This window comes from Hyperolius riggenbachi, chromosome 12 (genome assembly GCF_040937935.1).
Source record: "Hyperolius riggenbachi isolate aHypRig1 chromosome 12, aHypRig1.pri, whole genome shotgun sequence".
In the NCBI taxonomy this organism is placed as follows: Eukaryota; Metazoa; Chordata; class Amphibia; order Anura; family Hyperoliidae; genus Hyperolius; species Hyperolius riggenbachi.
The window spans coordinates 98,778,908-98,799,998 of record NC_090657.1 but is presented as its reverse complement, the minus strand read 5'-3'; the positions used below and the strand labels follow the sequence as shown (position 1 = coordinate 98,799,998).

The window sequence follows — 21,091 nt, the reverse complement described above, 5'->3', positions numbered from 1 at the left end:
AATAAAGAAAGCTGACTCTGTACAATGCAGGAGCGCTCCTCTGTCACATCAGGCTTCCTGTTGGAACGGATTGGCTGGGCGGGTTGTAAGGGGCGGGACCATGCGCCGCATCTTAGCTCTCAAACTCCTGCTCCGTCTCTTCCTCCAATGAGTTCTATTGTATGCTGGCACCCCTCTCCTGCCAATGAAGAGGGGCAGTCATGCTAGCACGCCCACACATCCTGCACGAGTTAGGTCAGAGCCACGTGGGTTCAGCAATAATGTGCCGCTCTGTGGCTATCCCTTAGACTGCAGGGAACCACTATGCTGGGGTATGTGAAAGAGCTGCTGGTCTAATCCAGCTGGGGAGACACGCACAGCAGGAGAGGTGACTGCGGAGCTCTGAGCTGTGCACAGCATGTTTAGTGACAGGCTGTCTCTGAGGCATTCGTTCTCCTGTGCACTCGTCTGTCCTCTGCTGCCGAACTGAAAGTCAAAAAAACAAAAGCAGATCTCTGAAGTCACATGCTCTCCTGCGATGTCTGTCTCTCCCCCAGCTTGTATTGCTCCCCCTTCAGCAATCGCACTGCAGTGCCGTTCTGGTGTTGATCTTGCTTGTGAAATCCCCACTGAAGGATGTCGGCTCTGCTCATCATGCCCCTCCTTCCCCTGCTCAGCCTTCACCTGCTTCAGTAAGCTTTAGGGTGCCACTTCTGCTGCCGCTGGCATTGTGTTTATGGTATGGAACATTTGTTGTTTATCTTTTAGAGGAGAGTGGAAGTTCTGAGTTCAGGTTTGCTTTATAGGGACCTGAGCACCTTTAATCTCATACAATCTCTCCCTAATGCTAGGTACTGTATATACTTGAGTAAATGTTTAGAAATTTAGGTCCAATTCGCTTCATAAAAGTATAGGGGTCGACTTATACACCAGTCATGGGCAACACTGAACACACTGATTAATGTGTGTACTAATAGTGACATTCCGATTGGCAGCAATTTACCCATTTGAAAGTGATACTATGAGGAAAGGAAATGCCAAGAAAACACAGGTCTGAAAGTCCTGGCCACATCAATTAACAAGGAAAGGGGTAGGGGGGAAATGCTGGGCTGCGTCAATGGCTGCAATACTGTATGCAGTGCAGTCATTAACCCCTCCTGGTCCCCAAGTGCAGCTGTTAACTTTGCTGGATAGAATTATACTTGAGTCAATAAAACTTTCCAGCTTAAGAGGGTTGAACATTGGAGTCGACATATACGAGGTCGACTTGTATTCGAGTATATACGGTAAACCTGATGCAATTTTCTGACAGATTTACTGTCACATCCACTATTTCCAATCTTATTTCAGATCTATTTTCCGCTCGATTTTCCCATAGAAGTGAGCAGGAAATCAGATCAGACTTGTTGGAAATAGTCGACCACAAAGAAAAAAGCGTCCATGACACCATGAATCAATATTTAAGGCCACACTCCATAATGGTACAAATATAAGGTAAAGTTTATTAAGGATATCATAACAATAAAATCAAAATAAAAACAGCACGGGTGAACAACGGGAGGGGTACTCAAGAATAACGCTCAAAAATCACATATATAATATAATGTAGGTCTAATATTCTTGAGTACCCCTCCCGTTGTTCACCCGTGCTGATTGTTTTTATTTTGATTTTATTGTTATGATATCCTTAATAAACTTTACCTTATATTTGTACCATTATGGAGTGTGGCCTTAAATATTGATTCATGGTGTCATGGACGCTTTTTTCTTTGTGGTTGTTTATGTAACAGATCCATAGACATGGATATAGGACTATTTATCCTTATTGTACTCTGCTGTGTGGTGTCTTTGTTGGAAATAGTCGATCTGACAGTAAATCTTTCAAAAATTGCATTGTGTGTACCTAGCGGTACATTGGCTCGCCTCCTCATCCTCCTATGTCTTAAGCAGTGTTGCACCGGCTCTACATTCCCCCTTCGCACACCACCCAGCTAATTTTTCATGCCACCTGGAGGCGATTGAAGAGGGTGGGGGGATGCCGCTGCACAGCGGCTATCATGTAGCGAGCCCTGATACTTAACGAGAACCTGTAACAAAAAGTTCCCTTGGGAGGGGGAAGCCTCAGGGTCTCAATGAGGCTTCCCCCACTCCTGTAGCTGCAGGCAGTCCGGTGCTGGCTCCCCCAAATAGTCCCGGAATCCTCCCTCGACAAGCCTGATGAGCGCTGTTTTATTTGTCTCTCCTGGCTCCAGCAGGGGCGCTGTTGCGGCTCTCCACACAGAGGTGAAAATAGCCTATCTCCGTCTGGTGCGCTCCACTGTGCAAGAGTCTGGCGCCTGCGCAGTAGAGCAGCCCGACGGATATCGGCTATCTTCGTGAGAGCAGAGACTGCACCTGCGCTGGAGCAGAGGAGTTAAATATTTACATCGCCACCGTTCTGGGAGGATTTTCACCGCCATCGTGGGACAGAGGACTGGGAAGCCTCAATAGGATCCGGAGGCTTCCCCCGTTAAAGGTTTTGTATAGAGTCTAAGCCATAATAAAAATGGCTTTTTTTCCTTATATATAGCCGGGGCATGTGTGCCCCTGCTAAAACGCAGCTATCCCGCGGCTGAACGAGGGTCCTTTCCTCTCCAAATCCCCCCCCCCCCCCCTGCAAAATCACGACCAACTTGGTCGTAGATTTTGCTACCCCTGTGCGCTTCCGTGTGAGGCAAGGCTATGAGCTGCAGCCCTGCCTCACACGCGTCTATCAGCGGCTGATCTCCGCCTCTCCCCGCCCCTCTCAGCGAAGGAAGACAGAGGGGCGGGGGAGAGGCGGAGATCTGCCGCTGATAGACGCGTAATGGGATAAAAGGGGTTACAAGTGACTGGCACTCGGGAGGCTGGAGATGGCAGTCGGAATTAGGTTACCGAGCAGACTGTGCTCTCTACCTGGTGAAGATATCACGAAGTATAGCTGAGAAGAAAAGCAGGTCTGGCACCAGTCTCAATGCTTCAGTGAAAATGTATTCACACAGGTACAGTTTAGTAAGGCACATGGAGGTACAAAAAGATGGCCTGACAGCAGTTTCGCAGGTCCCCCTGCTTCGTCAGAGGCCAATAGACGCGTGTGAGGCAGGGCTGCAGCTCATAGCCCCACCTCACACGGAAGCGCTCAACGGGCAGCACAGGGGGGACTTGGAGGGGAAAGGACCCTCGTTTAGCCACAGGATAGCGGCGTTTTAGCAGGGGCACACATGCCCCTGCTATATATCAAGAAAAAAGCCATTTTTATTATGGCTTCAGACTCTCTTTAAAGAGGCTCTAACAATTTTCAGCCTTATTTCTTCTATCCTATAAGTTCCTATACCTGTTCTAACGTGGTCTCTTACTGCAGCCTTTCCTAGTTGCACAGTGGCTGTATTATCTGTTATATGATCTAATCTGCTTTCCTTTGACAGCTTTGTCTGGCTCAGGCAGGTATGTGCTGCTCTACTTGTGATAGGATAGAAGCTATACACACCCTTTCCACGCCCCCCTGCAGGCTCTGTGTGAGTCACTGAGCTCCTCTCAGCCTATGACAAGCTGGTTAGAAGCCATGTCTTTTGTTTGTGCTGTTTCTGCCACTCCCTGCTGCAATCCTGGCTTGTAATTGCCAGTTTTAGGCAGTGTTAACAGAGGGGCCCAGGAGAACATGATGAATAGAATGGTATGCTTTTTATTGTAAGAATTTTAGAGTACAGATTCTCTTTAAAACCCCATTTGGAAAAGCTGCCAGTGCTGCTGAAATATAGCAAGGCTGCATGGTGTGCAGGTGTACTATTAGGGAGGTACAGTTTAAATATGCAGTTGCAAACATTTACCGAAGGTCCTGGCATCCATATTGTTCTATAGTCTGGAGGCAGATTTTCAACTAAGGATGTTTTTTACTTCTCAATGACTCCTCTTAATCTCATTGTTTCCAGCACTCTCTCACGCCTTCTATTCCCTCAATTGGATGACAGCATCCTGAAATTCATCTATGATGACAACCAGAAGGTTGAGCCAGAGTGGTATATTCCAATTATTCCAACGGTACTGGTGAACGGTGCTGAGGGTATTGGTACTGGCTGGTCCTGCAAAATCCCAAATTACGATGTCCGTGAAATAGTCAACAACATTCGCAGGATGCTGGATGGGGAGGAACCTCAGCCAATGGTGAGAATTGATTTTTGACTTGTAGGTTTTAGTAATACTTGTCTCCTTTCTTCAGGCCAGGAAGGAGGAAGTGCGCTGGTGTGAGGCTTGAAACGCGACCAATAGGACGCGTGCAAGCTGTTTGGCACACAGGGCGGACAGCGGAATTATGGGTTAATAACCTTGTTACCCTGTTTTCTACTATAGCCAGATGCTGAATACTGCAGGGACCAGAAAAAGGATTCACTATAACCGAAGCTGTATCTTGTCTGGATTTACTATACCAGGCAGTACTCTGATATTTTTATAATGGTGTTTGGCTGGTACTTGGACATGTAGTTTACTGTACCCGATGCTCTACATTATCAGACTTTACTATGAAATTATACCATATATAGATGTGTGCCCATGGATAGTTTGTGCGCACACACACACACACACACACACACACACACACACACACACACACACACACACACACACACACACACACACACACACACACACACACACACACACACACACACACACACACACACACACACACACACACACACACACACACACACACACACACACACACACACACACACACACACACACACACACACACACACACCTACCTACACCTATATATGGTATAATTTCATAGTAAAGTCTGATAATGTAGAATGTCGGTTATAGTAAACTACATGTCCAAGTACCAGCCAAACACCATTATAAATAAGAGTATTGCCTGGTATAGTAAATCCGGACAAGATACAGCTTCGGTTATAGTGAACTTGTTTTCTAGTCCCTGCGGTATTCAGCATCTGGCTATAGTAGAAAGGAGGGTTGCTCTCACGAGTGACCGCTTTTCTCAAACTACAAGTCCAATTTGAAGAGAACTTTTTTTTTTTTTTTTTACTTCCCATGGAAACGCTGAATCCATGCCATTCGTACCGGCGGGTCGTTCGTAAGTCGGACTACCTGTATGTTATACAGGAAGGATGTGGGAGAAATGTTGTAAAAACTGACAGACAACAGCTGTTTCCACCCCTCTAGTCTTACGGTTTGGTTTGATCCTTGTGCTTGTCTGACAATATGCATTGCACAATAAAGTGTTCTGATTTGATGTAAAGACATTAACCACTTCCTGGTTCCGGGTGGTTTGGCTGATCTGTGCTGCGGGGGCTCTTCAGCCCGCAGATCAGATAGCAGGCAGGGCGATCAGACCCCCCCCCCCCCCCCCCCCAAAGGAAATCCGTCCTGCGCCGCCTCAGATAGGCAGCAGCGCCGTATGTATGTAAACAGCGGTCTTCCCCGCGTGTTTACATTTACCCTGCGAGCCGCGATCGGATGCTCGCAGGGTGTTCACGGAGACTCCCTCCGTGAACTGACATGGAACGGCTGCTCATACGAGCGGCCGTTTCCATGGAAACCGATTCAGAGGTGTACTTATGCGTACGCAGAATCCTAAAGTGGTTAAAAAATTAAGACAAAAACACAAGATGACAAAGCCCCATGCATTACTGTGAACAAAGTTGATTTTTTTTCTTTTCAGGGGAGACTTGCATGAGGCCATCATAACTTTCAGTGCTGTACCTCTATATGGAGAATCTGCTTGCATTCTTTCCTCAGATATGTTGCACACTTTGATTCCTTATTGTCTGTCACCTGTCTTACACAGCTCCCAAGTTACAAGAACTTTAAGGGGGTGATTCAGGAACTTGGCCCTAATCAGTACATCATTAATGGTGAGGTCTCTGTTCTCGATAAAAACACTGTGGAGATATCTGAGCTGCCAGTCAGGACCTGGACACAGGTAAATATTCTCATTCCATGCAGCTACAAAGTTCCCTCCTCTCCATCTGTTTTCTGTATGGTTCATCACTCTAACCTGTTTTGCAGAATTACAAGGAGCAGGTGTTGGAGCCAATGCTAAATGGGACAGAAAAGACCCCACCTCTGATCACAGACTATAAAGAGTATCACACAGACACCACCGTCAAGTTCATCATCAAAATGACTGAGGAGAAGTTGGTTGAATCTGAGACTGCTGGTCTGCACAAAGTCTTTAAGCTACTGAGCCCTCTGACCTGCAACTCTATGGTAGGCGTCTTTTCTGTTGAAGGTGTCTTGTCGGTATAATGTGCTGGGAATCCTTCTGTATGGTCATGTATGTAGAGATCACCTGGTTGTTTTGTTAGCCCTATTACTAAAGGATACACTGTTAGCATTCATATTGGATCAAACAGTGGAATTGTTTTCAATGAAAATTATAAGTTGCTTTGTATTTAACTGCATAGGTCACCAACTCTGCAAACAAACCCATGTTAACATAAAAAGGTTTATATAATATGTGCACAAAGTCTACCTAAGAGCTTGTTCATGAGTGGGCTCAGCATGCAGCTGGATTGTAAGTAGTCTTCTCACTTTTCAAATATTCAAAAATAACAGCACTTGTATAGCTAGAATATTTGCTGACATTTCTCAGCTTGTAGCGTACAGGCATGCTTAGAAATGGTATACAGCAAACCTTAAATATCCATGACCAGAAGTCAGATTGTAGAAAGGTTCTATGAGCTCTATCCGATTCATTTTTTTTTCTCCTAGATGTTTTACCTTCAGTTTAACTTTCCAGCACTCAATTGAAAGTACCAAAAAGTAGGTAGCTGTCAATTATTTTCTTGCTGCTGCTGGTTTAAAGTGGACCTGAACTCATGCACAGGTCAGAAGGTTAACACAGAAATGCACCCTGTATGTATTTAGACAGTTTAGCATAACTCCCCCCTCATCTGTGACTATTCACAAATGTTTTATCTCTCAGCTGTCAGCTGGCTGCCTTGGCATAGCCGCTATTTTGTAAACACAGGAGATTGGCTCTGTTTCCATGAAAGCAGGAAAGACACTAAAACTTTTGTTACAGCAGATACAAATCATACAATAAATCTGCAAAGATTGTGATCTTGTCCCTGGTCTTTTAGAGCAGAGAGGATGTTCTGAGTTCAGGTCTGCTTTCAAAGGCATTTACTGATGATAAAATATGAAAATTCACCTAGAAGAAAGTGATTTGGATTGGGTCTTTTTTTTGTTATGTTCTTTATCAAAAAGATTGTTTTCCATTAGATTATCTGTTTCACACATTCACAATTTTGAACGCCTCTAAAAGCTTTTGATTCTTTATCTTGCACGCCCCCCCCCCCCCCCCCCCCCCCCCCCCCCCCCCCCCCCACTTATCCCTCACCCAGTCCAGCCCGTCTCCGCTGTTCCCAAAGATTTAATCCTTTGTTTCGCCTTCATCTTTATCCCTCATCTTCACAATCCTCTACATTTTCTAAATTGGGTTGCTTTTAACCCCTTTTCTGGGTGAATTAAAGGGAGGAGTATGAATGAGAAGGGCTCGTTCCTCTAACCAACCAATCATGTGTAGAAACATAAGAAAAGACCCCAGCAAACGACAAGGCGCAATCACCAATGTGATTGACGCAAAGATAAAAATGTGATCTCTCTTCCCACTGGTCTTGGCTGATAATTCATCTTGTGCTTCCCTGTCCATGGCATCTCTTCCCCCCCCCCCCATCACTAGTTCTCCTTTCCTGTACTCCTTTATTCCTCAGTTTCTCTAAATTCCAACCACTTATCCCATCCTCCCCTTTTTTTTTTTTTTTCTTTTTTCCCCCTCCCATGAATTAAACTCGAAAGTTCTTCCATGGAATGTATATGGTCTATTTCCTTAAAGGGATACTGTAGGGGGGTCGGGGGAAAATGAGTTGAACTTACCCGGGGCTTCTAATGGTCCCCCGTAGACATCCTGTGCCTGCGCAACCACTCACCGATGCTCCGGCCCCGCCTCCGGTTCACTTCTGGAACTTCAGACTTTAAAGTCTGAAAACCACTACGCCTGCGTTGCCGTGTCCTCGCTTCCCCTGATGTCACCAGGAGCGCACGGTGGAGGCACAGACCATACTGTGCCTGCGCAGTACGCTCCTGGTGCCATCAGCGGGAGTGAGGACATGGCAACGCAGGCGCAGTGGTTTTCAGACTTTAAAGTCTGAAGTTCCAGAAGTGAACCGGAGGCGGGGCCGGAGCATCGGTGAGTGGTTGTGCGGGCACAGGATGTCTACGGGGGACCATTAGAAGCCCTGGGTAACTTCAACTAATTTTTCCCCCGACCCCCCCCCCCCCCCCCTACAGTATCCCTTTAAACAATTCCTTTATGGAATACACACACACACGCGCACGCGCTTATTCCGGTGTATAATACATTCTCATTACAATTTTATAAGCAGACTCCTGCATCCTTGTATACACCAATGCCCCATGTGTCATCCTAATTACCCTCCCCATTGATCAGACGACAGGTCCCTCCCAATATCTCTCTCCCATTTCGTTTTATAGCATGGTCTTCATACCCCTCTAGGAGTTTGTATATTTTTTGCCAGGGTACCCTTTGTTGGTCCCTCAAACAGAGCCTCTCAAATTGCGTTAATTCCCTTGAAATCGAACAAATGCATCTGGAGAAGATAGATGCCTGGAGCCTGATCCAGTTTAAACATTTCCTATCACTAGGAACAAAGGAGGCCCTTTCAAGGGAATTAACTCAATTTGAGAGGCTCTGTTTGAGGGACCAACAAAGGGTACCCTGGCAAAAATATACAAACTCCTAGAGGGGGGATGAAAACCATACTATAACACAAATTAATTTTAACATGTCCCTTTTTAAATCTTAAGGCGCTTTCTATTGAGACCCATTGCTTAGCCATTTTATTTCTGTTCCAGTCTATTACCCTAGTACAAACCACTGCCTGATAGTATCGCATAGGGTCTGGGACTGCTAGCCCTCCTAACTTTTGATTGTGTAAGAAATGCGAATTTAACCACTTTACATATCTACACCCCTTTAAACTTCACGTGTGGATCAGGGGGGTAGATATGCATACGCAGCCCCCTCCATAAGTGATCTGGATGTGAGAATCCCTCATTTCTCAATCACCATTCCGTGTCTTCCGAGAGCTTAAGGTCAACAAGTTCTCAGACCGACACTTCTGTGTTTTTTCATGTTCTATTAATAGGAACATGGTCTCAGTAGCACCATCTTGTGGTCAAAAAGTAAATATACACCTAATTATACAAGTATACTGTTTTACATCGAAAGTTTATTATTTTTTTTTATTACTTTTAACCCCTTCCATCCCTGCCCCACAGTTACAGAAATAAAACACTTGTTAAAAAAAATGAGATTAAATCATTTAAATTTTTTTTTTTTTTTACATAGTTACCATTTAAATTTTTTTACTCATGGATGTCATGAGTAAATTACTGTTAATTTAGCAAAAAATCTTGTAATAACCTGAAATAGTAGTAAAAATCCCTAAACGGAAAAATGCTCCTTTATTTCCAGCTAAAATATTATCATACATTGTACTAGGGACACAATTTAAATGTTGTAATGACTGGGACTAATGGGCAAATAAAATGTGTGGGTTTTGTGTATTGAAGCATGTTTTATTTTAAAACTATAATGGCTGAAAACTGAGAAATCTTTTTTTTTTTTTCCTTATTTCCTTTACAATGCATATAAAATAAAAAAATTCATAGCAAAAACTACCACCCAAAAAAAGCCTAATTTGTGGAGAAAAAAGCAATATACAAATCATTTCAGTGTGATAAGTAACAAAGTTATCGCTGAATGAATGGTAGGAGTGATGAAATGTGAAAATTGTTTTGGTTTTTAATGGAAACAACCTGTGATCCTGAAGTGGTTAAGCCCTTGCGGCTTTAGATTGCCAGATAAATATTGTGAAAACTCTACTAACTTCATTGAGATATCTTCTTGGTATGGGTATGGGCCTGGAAGGCAAACGGCCTCGGCACGATGTTCATTTTAAGCACATTAATCCTGCCAAACCAGAAATGTCTTAGCTTACCACACTCTTCCAAGTCTTTTTTTTTTTTTTTTTTTTTTTTTTTTTTTTTTGTGTGTGTAAGGAGTGGGTAGTAATTTACTCTCGTTATCTCCAGAATATCTCTAGCCAGTTTTATTACCAGATACTTTAGGGTGTCCTTTTTTGCCCATCTAAACGGGAAATTTGCCTTCAAATGTTCTACTTCCTTGTCCTTTAGCCCTGTACTTAATGCCTCACACTTATCCCAATTTTAAGGTTAGAGACTTTCCCAAATTCTGCAAATGCCTTCCACAAGTTGGTTAGTGATATCATCGTATTTGTCAGAATAGCAAATCATCGGCGTACGCTGCAATTTTATGTTCTGTTGAACCTATCTTTACTCCAGTAATATCTACATTCCTTTGTATCGTTCTCAAGAAGGGCTCCAGGATTAGGGCAAATACCAAGGGGTACAGAGGGCAACCCTGTCGGGTTCCGTTCATCTCCAGTGGATCTGAGAGCAGCCGTTTACGTTGACCCTTGCTGTCAGTTCTCTGTACATGGACAGTATCCAGGCTCTCTTATTTTCTCCTAGGCCAATATGTTCTAATACCACCTTGATGTATCCCCACCTGGCCCTGTCGACTGCTTTTTCTGCATCTGTAGATAGTAATACAACAGGGCCAGGTGATGACTCAACCACTGAATTATATTTACAGATCTGATCGTGCTATCTCGAGCCTCCCTCCCTTGTATAAATCCCACCTGATCATAGTGCACCAAGTCTCTTAAAGGACAACTGAAGAGAGGGGTATATGGAGGCTGCCATGTTTATTTCCTTTTAAGCAATACCAGTTGCCTGGAAGCCCTGCAGATTCTCTGCCTCTAATACTATTAGCCATAGCCCCTGAACAAGCATGCAGCAGATCAGGTGTTTCAGACTTTAAAGTCAGATCTGACAAGTCTAGCTGCATGCTTGTTTCTGGTGTTATTCAGATACTACGGCAGAGAAATAGACCAGCAGGGCTGCCAGGCAACTGGTATTGATTAAAAGGAAATATGGCAGCCTCCGTATACCTCTTACTTCAGTTCCCCTTTAACATTGGAGATGGCCTGTTAGCCAAACTTTTTGCAAGGATCTGAATATTAGAGAGATCGGCTTGGATCCTTGCCTTCTTTCGATAAAACAGATGTGATGACTCCTGTCCCAATTTTTGTGTGAATGTAGTTCTAGTATCTCCTTAACCACTTGCCGACCGCGCACTCATACCGCGCGTCGGCAAAGTGGCAGCTGCAGGACCAGCGACGCAGTATTGCGTCGCCAGCTGCAGGCTGATTAATCAGGAAGCAGCCGCTCGGGCGAGCGGCTGCTTCCTGTCAATTCACGGCGGGGGGCTCCGTGAATAGCCTGCGGGCCGCCGATGGCGGCTCGCAGGCTAAATGTAAACACAAGCGGAAATAATCCGCTTTGTTTACATTTGTACGGCGCTGCTGCGCAGCAGCGCCGTAAGGCAGATCGGCGATCCCCGGCCAATCAGCGGCCGGGGATCGCCGCCATGTGACAGGGAACGTCCTGTCACTGGCTGCACAGGACGGATAGCGTCCTGTGCAGCCCTGATCTCCGGGGGGGGGGGAGCGGGTAGGAGAGGGAGGGGGGAATTTCGCCGCGGAGGGGGGCTTTGAGCTGCCCCCCCCCCCCCCCCCGCCAGCCACATGCAGGCATGAGAGATCGGACCCCCCCAGCACATCATTCCCCTAGTGGGGAAAAAGGGGGGTGATCTGATCTCTCTGCCTGCTACATGATCTGTGCTGGGGGCTGCAGAGCCCACCCAGCACAGATCACTCAAAATGAGTTGAACTTACCTGGGGCTTCTAATGGTCCCCCACAGACATCCTGTGCCCGCGCAGCCACTCACCGATGCTCCGGCTCCGCCTCCAGTTCACTTCTGGAATTTCTGACTTTAAAGTCAGAAAACCACTGCGCCTGCGTTGCCGTGTCCTCTCCCGCTGATGTCACCAGGAGCATACTGCGCAGGCACAGACAATGCTGGGCTTCTGCTATACACTCCTGGTGACATCGGCGCGAGCGAGGACACGGCAACGCAGGCGCAGTGGTTTTCTGACTTTAAAGTCAAATTCCAGAAGTGAACTGGAGGCGGGGCCGGAGCATTGGTAAGTGGCTGCGCCAACACAGGATGTCTGCGGGGGACCATTAGAAGCCCTGGGTAAGTTCAGCTCATTCCCTCCCCCCCCCCCCCCTACAGTATCCCTTTAAACCTTTTGTAATAGTCCAGGGTTAGCCATTGGGGCCTGGTGCCTTCCCCCTTGGCATTTGCAATTGTGTCAAAAGTTTAAAAGGAACCAAGCATTGGGGCAATGTCCCCTCCCCTCCATAGCACAGGCAGAAAGTTTGGTATAAGAAAATATATTTTGTTTGTAGGTTATAGTATAAATCGCATACTAAATTATTTGTCTGGCCAACTTGCTATAGGCAAAGTACAAAGGTCGTCAGCACACTGAAAACTTGGGCACTGGAAACCACATCAGTCAAGTATAACTTTACATAAACTGACAACAGTGGGACCAAATTATAAAGAGATGTTGAAAGGAAACTGGAGGGAAAGTTTGGCTGTCACTAACATTTGGTAAACATCAGAAGGTTGCTGAAGGCCAGTCTGTAAGAGCCTGCTTTGATTAGGCAGTCTTTTACAGTATTTAGTGTGAGTCAACTTGGATAACTTAATCACGTGCACAGTTTTCAGAGTGTAGTAACCCTGTTGTCACATTTTTTAGGTGCTTTTTGATCATACTGGATGCTTGAAGAAATACGAAACCGTTATGGATATTCTGCGGGAGTTCTTTGAGCTGCGTCTCCGCTATTATGGACTCAGGAAAGATTGGTTGCTGGGCATGCTCACTGCGGAGGCCTCCAAACTTAGCAACCAGGCCCGCTTCATTCTGGAAAAAATCGAGGGAAAAATTGTCATCGGTAATAGAACAATGTGTCACAATGCTAATGACTGGAATGTTCATGATGATGTGTGCTAAAGCTGTGCCTTCATCTTTATCCAGAAAACAAGCCCAAGAAAGAGCTTATCCAGATGCTGGTACAGCGGGGGTATGATTCCGATCCAGTCAAAACCTGGAAACAAACACAAGAAAAGGTATACATATTTAAAACTTGTACAAATAGTCCTCTACCTACAGACAACTAGGCTTGCTCATCACGGATTAATCACAAGTAACCGCGGTGGTTACTCGTGATTCAAATTGGCTCGAATTGCTCCACCTGAGCGGCTAGATGTGGTGGGGTTAATTACCCAGAATGCTGCTCTCCGCCCAAAGTTTAAACATGCTCACAAGCGTCTATTGGACACGTTGCAAGCCTCGCTATGGAGCACTTCCTCCAAGCCGGAAGGAGGAAGTGCTCCATAGCGAGGATTGCAAAGCATCCATTAGGACGCTTGTGAGCTCGTTGAAACGCTGGGCGGAGAGCGGCGTTCTAGGTAATTAACCCCTCCACATCTACTCACTCAGCTGGAGCAGTTATAGCTAATTTGAATCCCGAGTAACCACCGTGGGTACTAGTGATTAATCTGCAATGAGCAAGCCTGCAGACAACGCATTAGTTTCATACGTACAGTTGTCTTCATGTATAAATTTCCTTTTTTTGTTACATGTATTGTATAAACTGTTGTAAGTAGTTATAAGCACGAGAACCTGAACTGAAAATTAAAAGTCAAAATAAGCATACACAAGTCATACTTACCTTCCATGTAATCTACTCCTCAGTGTCTTTCTCCTGTCCCGCGTCCTGTTTGTTCACAGTGATCAAGGGAATTTTCCATCCTCCATTTTGAAAATGGCCATAACCGCTTTCTGGTCAGCACACAGTTAAACTGTAACATCGCCCACTTGAGCCATAGGGAAACATGGACATTACCTGGTACATCCGTTTTTCCTCTCAGCTATAACTGACAGCAACTGATATTTTACTGACAGCAACTGATATATTTCAGATCTGACAAAATATTGTCAGAACTGGATGGGATTATTGTCAGAAGAAAATGGTGAGCTTCTGAGAGGAACTGATGGCAAGGTAACTATGTAATATTCATTTGAAGTTACCTCGTTTATTAAAAAAAATTTTTTTTTACTCAGTACATGTTCTCTTTAAAGAGAATAATAATAATAATACTCACTTCAGAGCTCCTAGTTAGCAGGGGCACCCCCCCCCCCCTGCAAAATCAATGACCAAATCGGTCGTAGATTTTGCTGCTCCTACAGGCAGGGCTAACTGCTGCAGCCCTGCCTCTAGTCGCGTCTATCAGCGGCGCATCGCCGCATCTCCCCGCCCCTCTCAGTGAAGGAAGACTGAGAGGGGCGGGGGAGAGGTGTGCTGACAGACGCGCGTGGGGCAGGGCTGCGGCAGTTAGCCCTGCCTCAACCGGGAAGAGATCCCCGGCTGCACGGAGGGGATTTCAGGGGGTAAGGGACCCCCGTTTAGCTGCGGGATAGCAGCGTTTTTTAGCAGGGGCACACATGCCTCTAACTATGAGCTCTGAAGCGAGATTTATTCTCGCTTCAGAGTCTCTTTAAGTCTAAGTCCAGAGATTTGCGAAAGTAATTTATCTACATTTCACAACGTATAACACTGGACTTGACTTACAACTTGTACGGACTTGTCATTAGCCTAATTCAGGAAGGTGGTGTCCTTTACCAGAAAGGCACTTTTGCATAACCATAATGCCCCCCTCCTTGCTGTTAGGAATACCCCTTTTTCTTCTCTACCCCACCACTGATTAGGAGCTGAGACCTGCAGCGTTGTGGCTTTTTTATTTTCTTTAACAAGACGAAACTGCAAAAAGATACAGGAGCGTTGGTAAGCAACACTATCTGATCAGGCTAGCGCTCTGGATCAGGTAATGTTTTGTTTTTTCTAGCAATCAGTCAGCTCAGGTACTCTTAGTATAGGCGACCCCCCCCCCCCCCCCCCCCTCTACTTACAAGGATTACAAATTACAAATTTATCTGTGGCGTATTCTCTGCATAGATGTGTACACCACCTTTCTCAGCAGAATTGCTATGTACAGAATATAGATTGCTTTCATTCTCCTAAAATTCCCCCAAAAGTGGGAAGTTTTGTAAGAGTTCAGATGCAGTCTTCAGCTGGAGAAAAATGTCTTCACCATTGCCCTGCAGTGGTTGGAAGTTAGTCTGATAAACACTGTACATAGTATAACCGTAGCTTGTTTTGCATGCAGAGGATTGTGCTCTTTACATAGCCAGTGTGTAATTTTGGTTTTATTTTACCATATTGCAGGAGGAAGCTGGGGAACTACTTGAAGAGGAAGAGACTGAAGCTTCTACTACTGGGCCAGATTTCAACTATCTCCTCAACATGCCTATGTGGTATCTGACCAAAGAGAAGAAGGATGAGCTGTGCAAGCAGAGGGATTCAAAGGTCTGCCTCACCTGTAGACATTCATGCAACCTTCATCTATGTTGTCTTGATATCATTTACTCTTTCCTGATCATGCGTGGGTAGTTAGTTTTCAAAACCTACATATCAACCACCAGTACTCAGCCCTTTTATGTTTTGGGAAATGGGGCTACTATATTACCTTTAACTTGTCACACCAGTAATTTGGTCTCGTATATAAAGGACTTGTGCATCATGTGGCTCAAAATTCCATAAAAAGTCACTGCAGGTAACTGTAAGCAAGAAGAGGCACTTTGTTGATACACACAGGACTTAATTTGGAACCACTTGGAAAAAAATCAAAAGAACGGATTTTGAATTTAGACTCTTCAGTTTGCAATTATTTTTGAACTTGTCGTGCTATGTTGGGTCTTTTCTATCTATCGTTAAGCAACATTTTGAGGTTTCAATTCTCTATTTTAGATTGCAGAGCTCGAAGAGCTTAAGAAGAAAACTCCATCTGATTTGTGGAATCATGACCTTGCTACCTTTATTGAAGAGTTGGAGGTAAGTCACTAGACTTGTGTAATTTAATTGCCAACCCTTAGTTGACCCTTTCAGTACTGAACGGATCTGGCCCTTTTAAGTGGACCTTCACTCTTGCACAGGATAGAAGGAAAACCAGGAGGAAGGCACCTAATATTTATTTAGTAAGTCTAGCCTGTCCAATTCCCCCTCATCTGTGATTAATCACAAGTGTAAATTGATCTCTCAGCTGTGTCAGCTGGAATCCACAGAGCAGCTAATTTGCAAACGCAGGATGTTAACAGTCTGATTCCCTGAAAGCAGGAAGTAAACACACTGCAGATTTATTGCAGTGTACTTATCCGCTTTTAAAAAGATGTTTGTCTTTAAAGGTTATTTTGCGGTTGCTTATCTTTTAAGGCTATTCACACTTGCGGTTCGAGTCCGCGAGTGTCCGGGGACTGCAAAGACTGTACGGGTCTCTGCGGTGGCCACAAGGTGGCACAAGTTGCGGATCCGTAATGTATCAGTTCCGGCTACAATAAAGTAGCCGGAACTAGATACTTTGTAGTGCCAGAAAGGCACCGCAAGCATGGGGGATACCGGCGTGTAGTCCGGGCCCCCCCAAGTGGCATAGGACCGGTGCTGGAAGCATCCGGTCCTATTGCCAGTGTGAGAAACCTCCGTTTCTCATTGCACAGCATGGGCCGCATGTTCGGGTCAGGATCCGGTCCGCAGCCGCACCGGGATGGACTGAAATCCAGCGCATGTTGGAAAAAAAGCCGGACCGTCCTGGAGCTGCGTTATCGGATCCGGACGGCGCACGAGTGTGAATGGATACATTGATTAACAATGTATCCATTCACCATCTGCTGTGTACGGAGCGTTCCGGGTCTGGGGAAGCCGGACCTGGCGCGGATGTGAGCCGGGCCTTAGAGCAGAGAGGAAGTTCTGCTGGCAGTGTGACAGCAGATGCGGGTGTGAGCGACAGAACAAAAAGTGTGACCAGACTGCACAACATGGCTGATATCTACGCCCTGGTAGGATAGTCGCACCCAGACATGGTGTTAATTTCAGTCATCAAGGTCTGGGAGCGATTAAGGTAGTTTTCACGGCTCAAAGGCTCAGCTTGCCCACTCAGTAGGAGACACTGGGAAGTTCTGTTATCTTGATTACTGTGATGGGTGAATTACTCTTTCTGGCAGCGTGTTGAACAGAAGCAGAAGGAAGATGAGGACTATGGTATTCAGGGTAAGACGCTAAAGGGCAAAGGTGGCAAACCAAAGAAGATGCATCTGCAAGAGATCATGCCATCACCTCATGGAAGAAGGATCATTCCCAGGGTTACCACAGCCATGAAGGCAGAGGCTACAAAGAAAATAAAAAAGCGAATAAAGGTGAGCATTTTTGGCAGTAAGTTATTTACTGTGAAAAAGACATGCATCCATCATTTTCATCTAGAAAATAACTTTATCCCTGACCTGTCTGGTGTGTTCTTTGGACTTGTTGTTGTTGCTCCCAATACTCTCTTAGACAACCTCTGAGGTCGTCACAGAGCAGCTGTATTTGTACTGACATTAGATTACACACAGGTTCACTTTAGTCATTAGCACTCATCAGGCAATGTCTATGGGCTACTGACTGTGTTTAGACCAACGGGGATGAATAATTACACAAACCCCACTTTGCAGTTATTTGTAAAAAAAAAAAATTTGGAATCGTATGATTTTCTTTCCACGTCTCATGTGTATACCACTTTGTATTGATCTTTCACATGGAATTCCAATAAAATAGATTCATGTTTGTGGAAGTAATATGATAAAATGCAAAAGTATTCACATTTTGACATACTGACAAACCAGGCACAGACCATACTGGGCCTGCACAGTACACTCCTGGTGACATCAGTGGGGGGGGGGGGGGGGGGGGAAGGACACGGCAACACAGGCGCAGTGGTTTTCAGACTTTAAAGTCTGAGATTACAGAAATGAACAGGAGGCGGGGCCGGAGCATCGGTGAGTGGCTGCGCGGGCACAGGATGTCTGCGGGGGACCATTACAAGCCCTGGGTAAGTTAAACTCCTTTTCCCATGGTAAGACCCAATACCCAGGAACAGCGTTCGAGTTGTGCATCATTTTGTGCAATCTACCCGAAAGTAGTTTGCTGTCTACCCAAAGGGCACCCCTGCTTTAGGTATGCATAAGCTGACATAAATTATTTCTTTACGCTAATGTGCATAATAAAAACCTGAAATTGTTTTTTAGGGGGAGGATCTTGCAAAGAAGATGGAGTTTGGCGAGGAGGAGGATTCTCAAGACAGCATCAAGGTCAGCCCAGAGAACAGTCCTGAAGGCATGACTCTAGCCGAAAGACTGTCAAAGAAAGTAAAAACAGAAGCAGGTTTGTGCCTTTAAGTTGAATCCTCTTATGCAGTGATAAAATATTGTACAACTCATGGTGGTTTCTATGGACAGGTACTAAAGCTAAAGCAGCCAAAGGGAAAAAGCAGTCAACCCTCCCATTCAAACCTGTGAAGAAAGAAGCGGAGATGGATTCAGAGAGTGAGTTTGAAGCAGAGGAAGTGGTACCACGTGTAACTCAGCCACGCCGGGCTGCTGGTAAGGGCTTTCATCTTTACTCTGCTTTGCAAACTGTGCACAGAGCCACTGCTAATGACACAACTTCCAGCCTTTCTTCTCTGAATCGGTTTACTGACTTACCATGACTATGCAGCCCTGAGGCCCAGTTCTGTGTATTCATGAATGTACTAAGAGTTAAAGAGTGAAGCGAGAATAAATCTCGCTTCAGACCTCCTAGTCAGCAGGGGAATGTGTGCCCCTGTTAAAACACTGCTATCCCGTGGCTAAACTGAGGTCCCTTAACCCCCAAAATCCCCTCCGATCAGCGCATCCCTTCTTCCGGATGAAGGCAGGGCTAACCGCCGCAGCCCTGCCTCACGCGCGTCTGTCTGCGCATATCTCCGCCTCTCCCCGCCCCGCTCAGCCTTCCTTCGCTGAGAGGGGCGGGGGAGAGGCGGCGATGCGCTGCTGATAGGCGGCGCTGAGAGGCAGGGCTGCAGCCGTTAGCCCTGCCTCAAGAGCAACAAAATCTACGACCAAGTTGGTCGTAGATTTTGGGGGGGGGGGGGTCAGGGACCCTAGTTTAGCCGTGGGATAGTGGCGGTTTAGCAGGGACACATGCCCCTGCTGACTGAAGCAAGAATAAATCTCGCTTCTTGTCTGTTTTTAAAAGACCCTTACCACACTTTTTTTTTTTTTAAAATACTGCTGTCCTGTGTTTCATCTGACAATTACCATCCCTTGTTTTCCCTAAAGAAAGTGGGGAGTGTCTGCAGAGCTAACCCACATTGTTTTATTCTCGCTTTCTCGGAGAACACAAACACTATATCACTGTAACCTGATATAAAAGTAAAGGTCTACCACCCAACAGGCACAGATCGACGAGGGGAAAGAAAAAAAAGCGCACACTGTGATGCTAGTAGGTGAATGCTCTAGGCCTTATAGGAAAGGTCTTGCCTGGTTGTCAAGGCTGGAGAAAACTGTATGGGTTTGCCAGCTGTCACGCCTGTGTCCTTTTTGCCTGGGACTTGGCTTGCATGAGTATCCTCGTAGTCTTGGATGGTGATCCAGTTGAGATTCCACAGTGGTTATTTGGAACCGGCTGCGGTGGGCGTGTAAACGTTTTCTGCGCTCGGCCGGTACGAGGCTGATTCCCCGGCTATGAGTGTAGTAGGAGATAAAGACAAGCAAAGCAAGGTGGAGTTAACTGCAATGATATGCAAAGGCTGTGTTTGAAATGCGTTGCAATAAAGTTTTTTGTTTGTTTTTAAATGGGAACACCCCTGCTTTATTTATCCATGCTTCTTTTTCCAGTAACCTCCAGGACAGGTCCACCATGAGACGACATAGGCTCCTCCCAGGAACAGGAAACGCCCCACTTGAGCACTCTATAAATTTTAAACTGACCCCACTAACCTCAGTTGACGTTTCCTGTTCCAGGAAAGAGTACTCTATGTCGCTCGCCGGTCCGTCTAGCCAGGTGTGCTGGGGACCTTTGGTTGGCGACGCATGGTGGACCGGCCTGGAGAGGAGTGGAGTCCGATGGGAGAAGGTTGCGCTGGTTACCTTCTACTGAGCGTTATGGCTGCCCGGGTGGTGGTGGTTCCGAGGACGCGAGCGGCGTCCATGATTCACTCGTGGCGGAGGCTGTGGCGCGCCGGAAGTGACGTGGGCCAATCCTGGGCGTCCGGAGGGACTGGCAGTGGGGTTGCCCTCAATGGCGGCGATCGGAGTGCGTACTTCCGCCCATACGCGACGTCACTTCCGGTCGGCGTGAGTGAAGAGACGCCGGATACCTGCATGGCTCGGCATTTCGTTTTGCGAGTGGAGCAGGATGGACGCTAAGCAGGAGCCGGGAAAGGGCACAGTCTGCTGACCCTTCAAAGCCCAGGAGGCGTTGCCCGCTCTGTGACACAAAACTTGCCCATACGTACACTAAACAATTTTGCCAACCCTGTTTTGTTAAATTGATTCAAGAACAATCAGGGGGTTTAAAAGAGGAAATTATGACAGCAGTTAAACAAGAAATGTCTGATACAATTAAATCTTTAAAGGAGGTTTTTTCTGCTGCTATGGTCCCACCTACAGATACGTCTAGTGCGGGAGCTAGTACGGCTGCACTGACATCCCCAGTACCTGGTACAGGTGAGACAGGGTCTGAACAGCCGGCAAAAAGTAAAAGTAAGAGTAAATCCTCCACTAAAAGACCTATTATTTCTTCCTCTGAAGATGAAGATATTGAGGAAAGGGAGGAAGAGGATGATAAGGAATCTGAAATATCTTCAGCCAAGAGTATGGAGAGTATATCAGAGATAAAGAAGGTGTCTAGATTCAGATTTCCGGCTGATGAGACTGATCAACTTATATTGGCGATCAATAATACTTTAAAGATTGAGCCAAAGAAATCTGAACAACTATCATTACATGACAGATTGTATCAGGGAATGGAACCGGAGGAGCCACTTACATTTCCGGTACATAAATCTACAAAGAATACTATTCTGAGTCAATGGAGATACCCAGATAGGAAACTGTTTATGTCTAAGGGATTTATGAAAAGA

General features: G+C 45.8%; 1 protein-coding gene across 1 annotated transcript in view; it reads left to right on the top strand.

Annotated features, from left to right (window-relative positions):
* TOP2A (DNA topoisomerase II alpha) overlaps window positions 1-21,091 on the top strand; it is a 91,574-nt gene that overhangs the window by 55,138 nt on the left and 15,345 nt on the right. Inside the window, exons 21-30 of the mRNA XM_068263351.1 lie at window positions 3,927-4,158; window positions 5,807-5,941; window positions 6,028-6,228; window positions 12,798-12,993; window positions 13,077-13,168; window positions 15,328-15,468; window positions 15,910-15,993; window positions 17,157-17,348; window positions 18,216-18,351; window positions 18,426-18,569. Of these exons, the coding sequence (XP_068119452.1) occupies window positions 3,927-4,158; window positions 5,807-5,941; window positions 6,028-6,228; window positions 12,798-12,993; window positions 13,077-13,168; window positions 15,328-15,468; window positions 15,910-15,993; window positions 17,157-17,348; window positions 18,216-18,351; window positions 18,426-18,569 (1,553 nt within the window). The remainder of the gene's footprint in view (window positions 1-3,926; window positions 4,159-5,806; window positions 5,942-6,027; window positions 6,229-12,797; window positions 12,994-13,076; window positions 13,169-15,327; window positions 15,469-15,909; window positions 15,994-17,156; window positions 17,349-18,215; window positions 18,352-18,425; window positions 18,570-21,091) is intronic.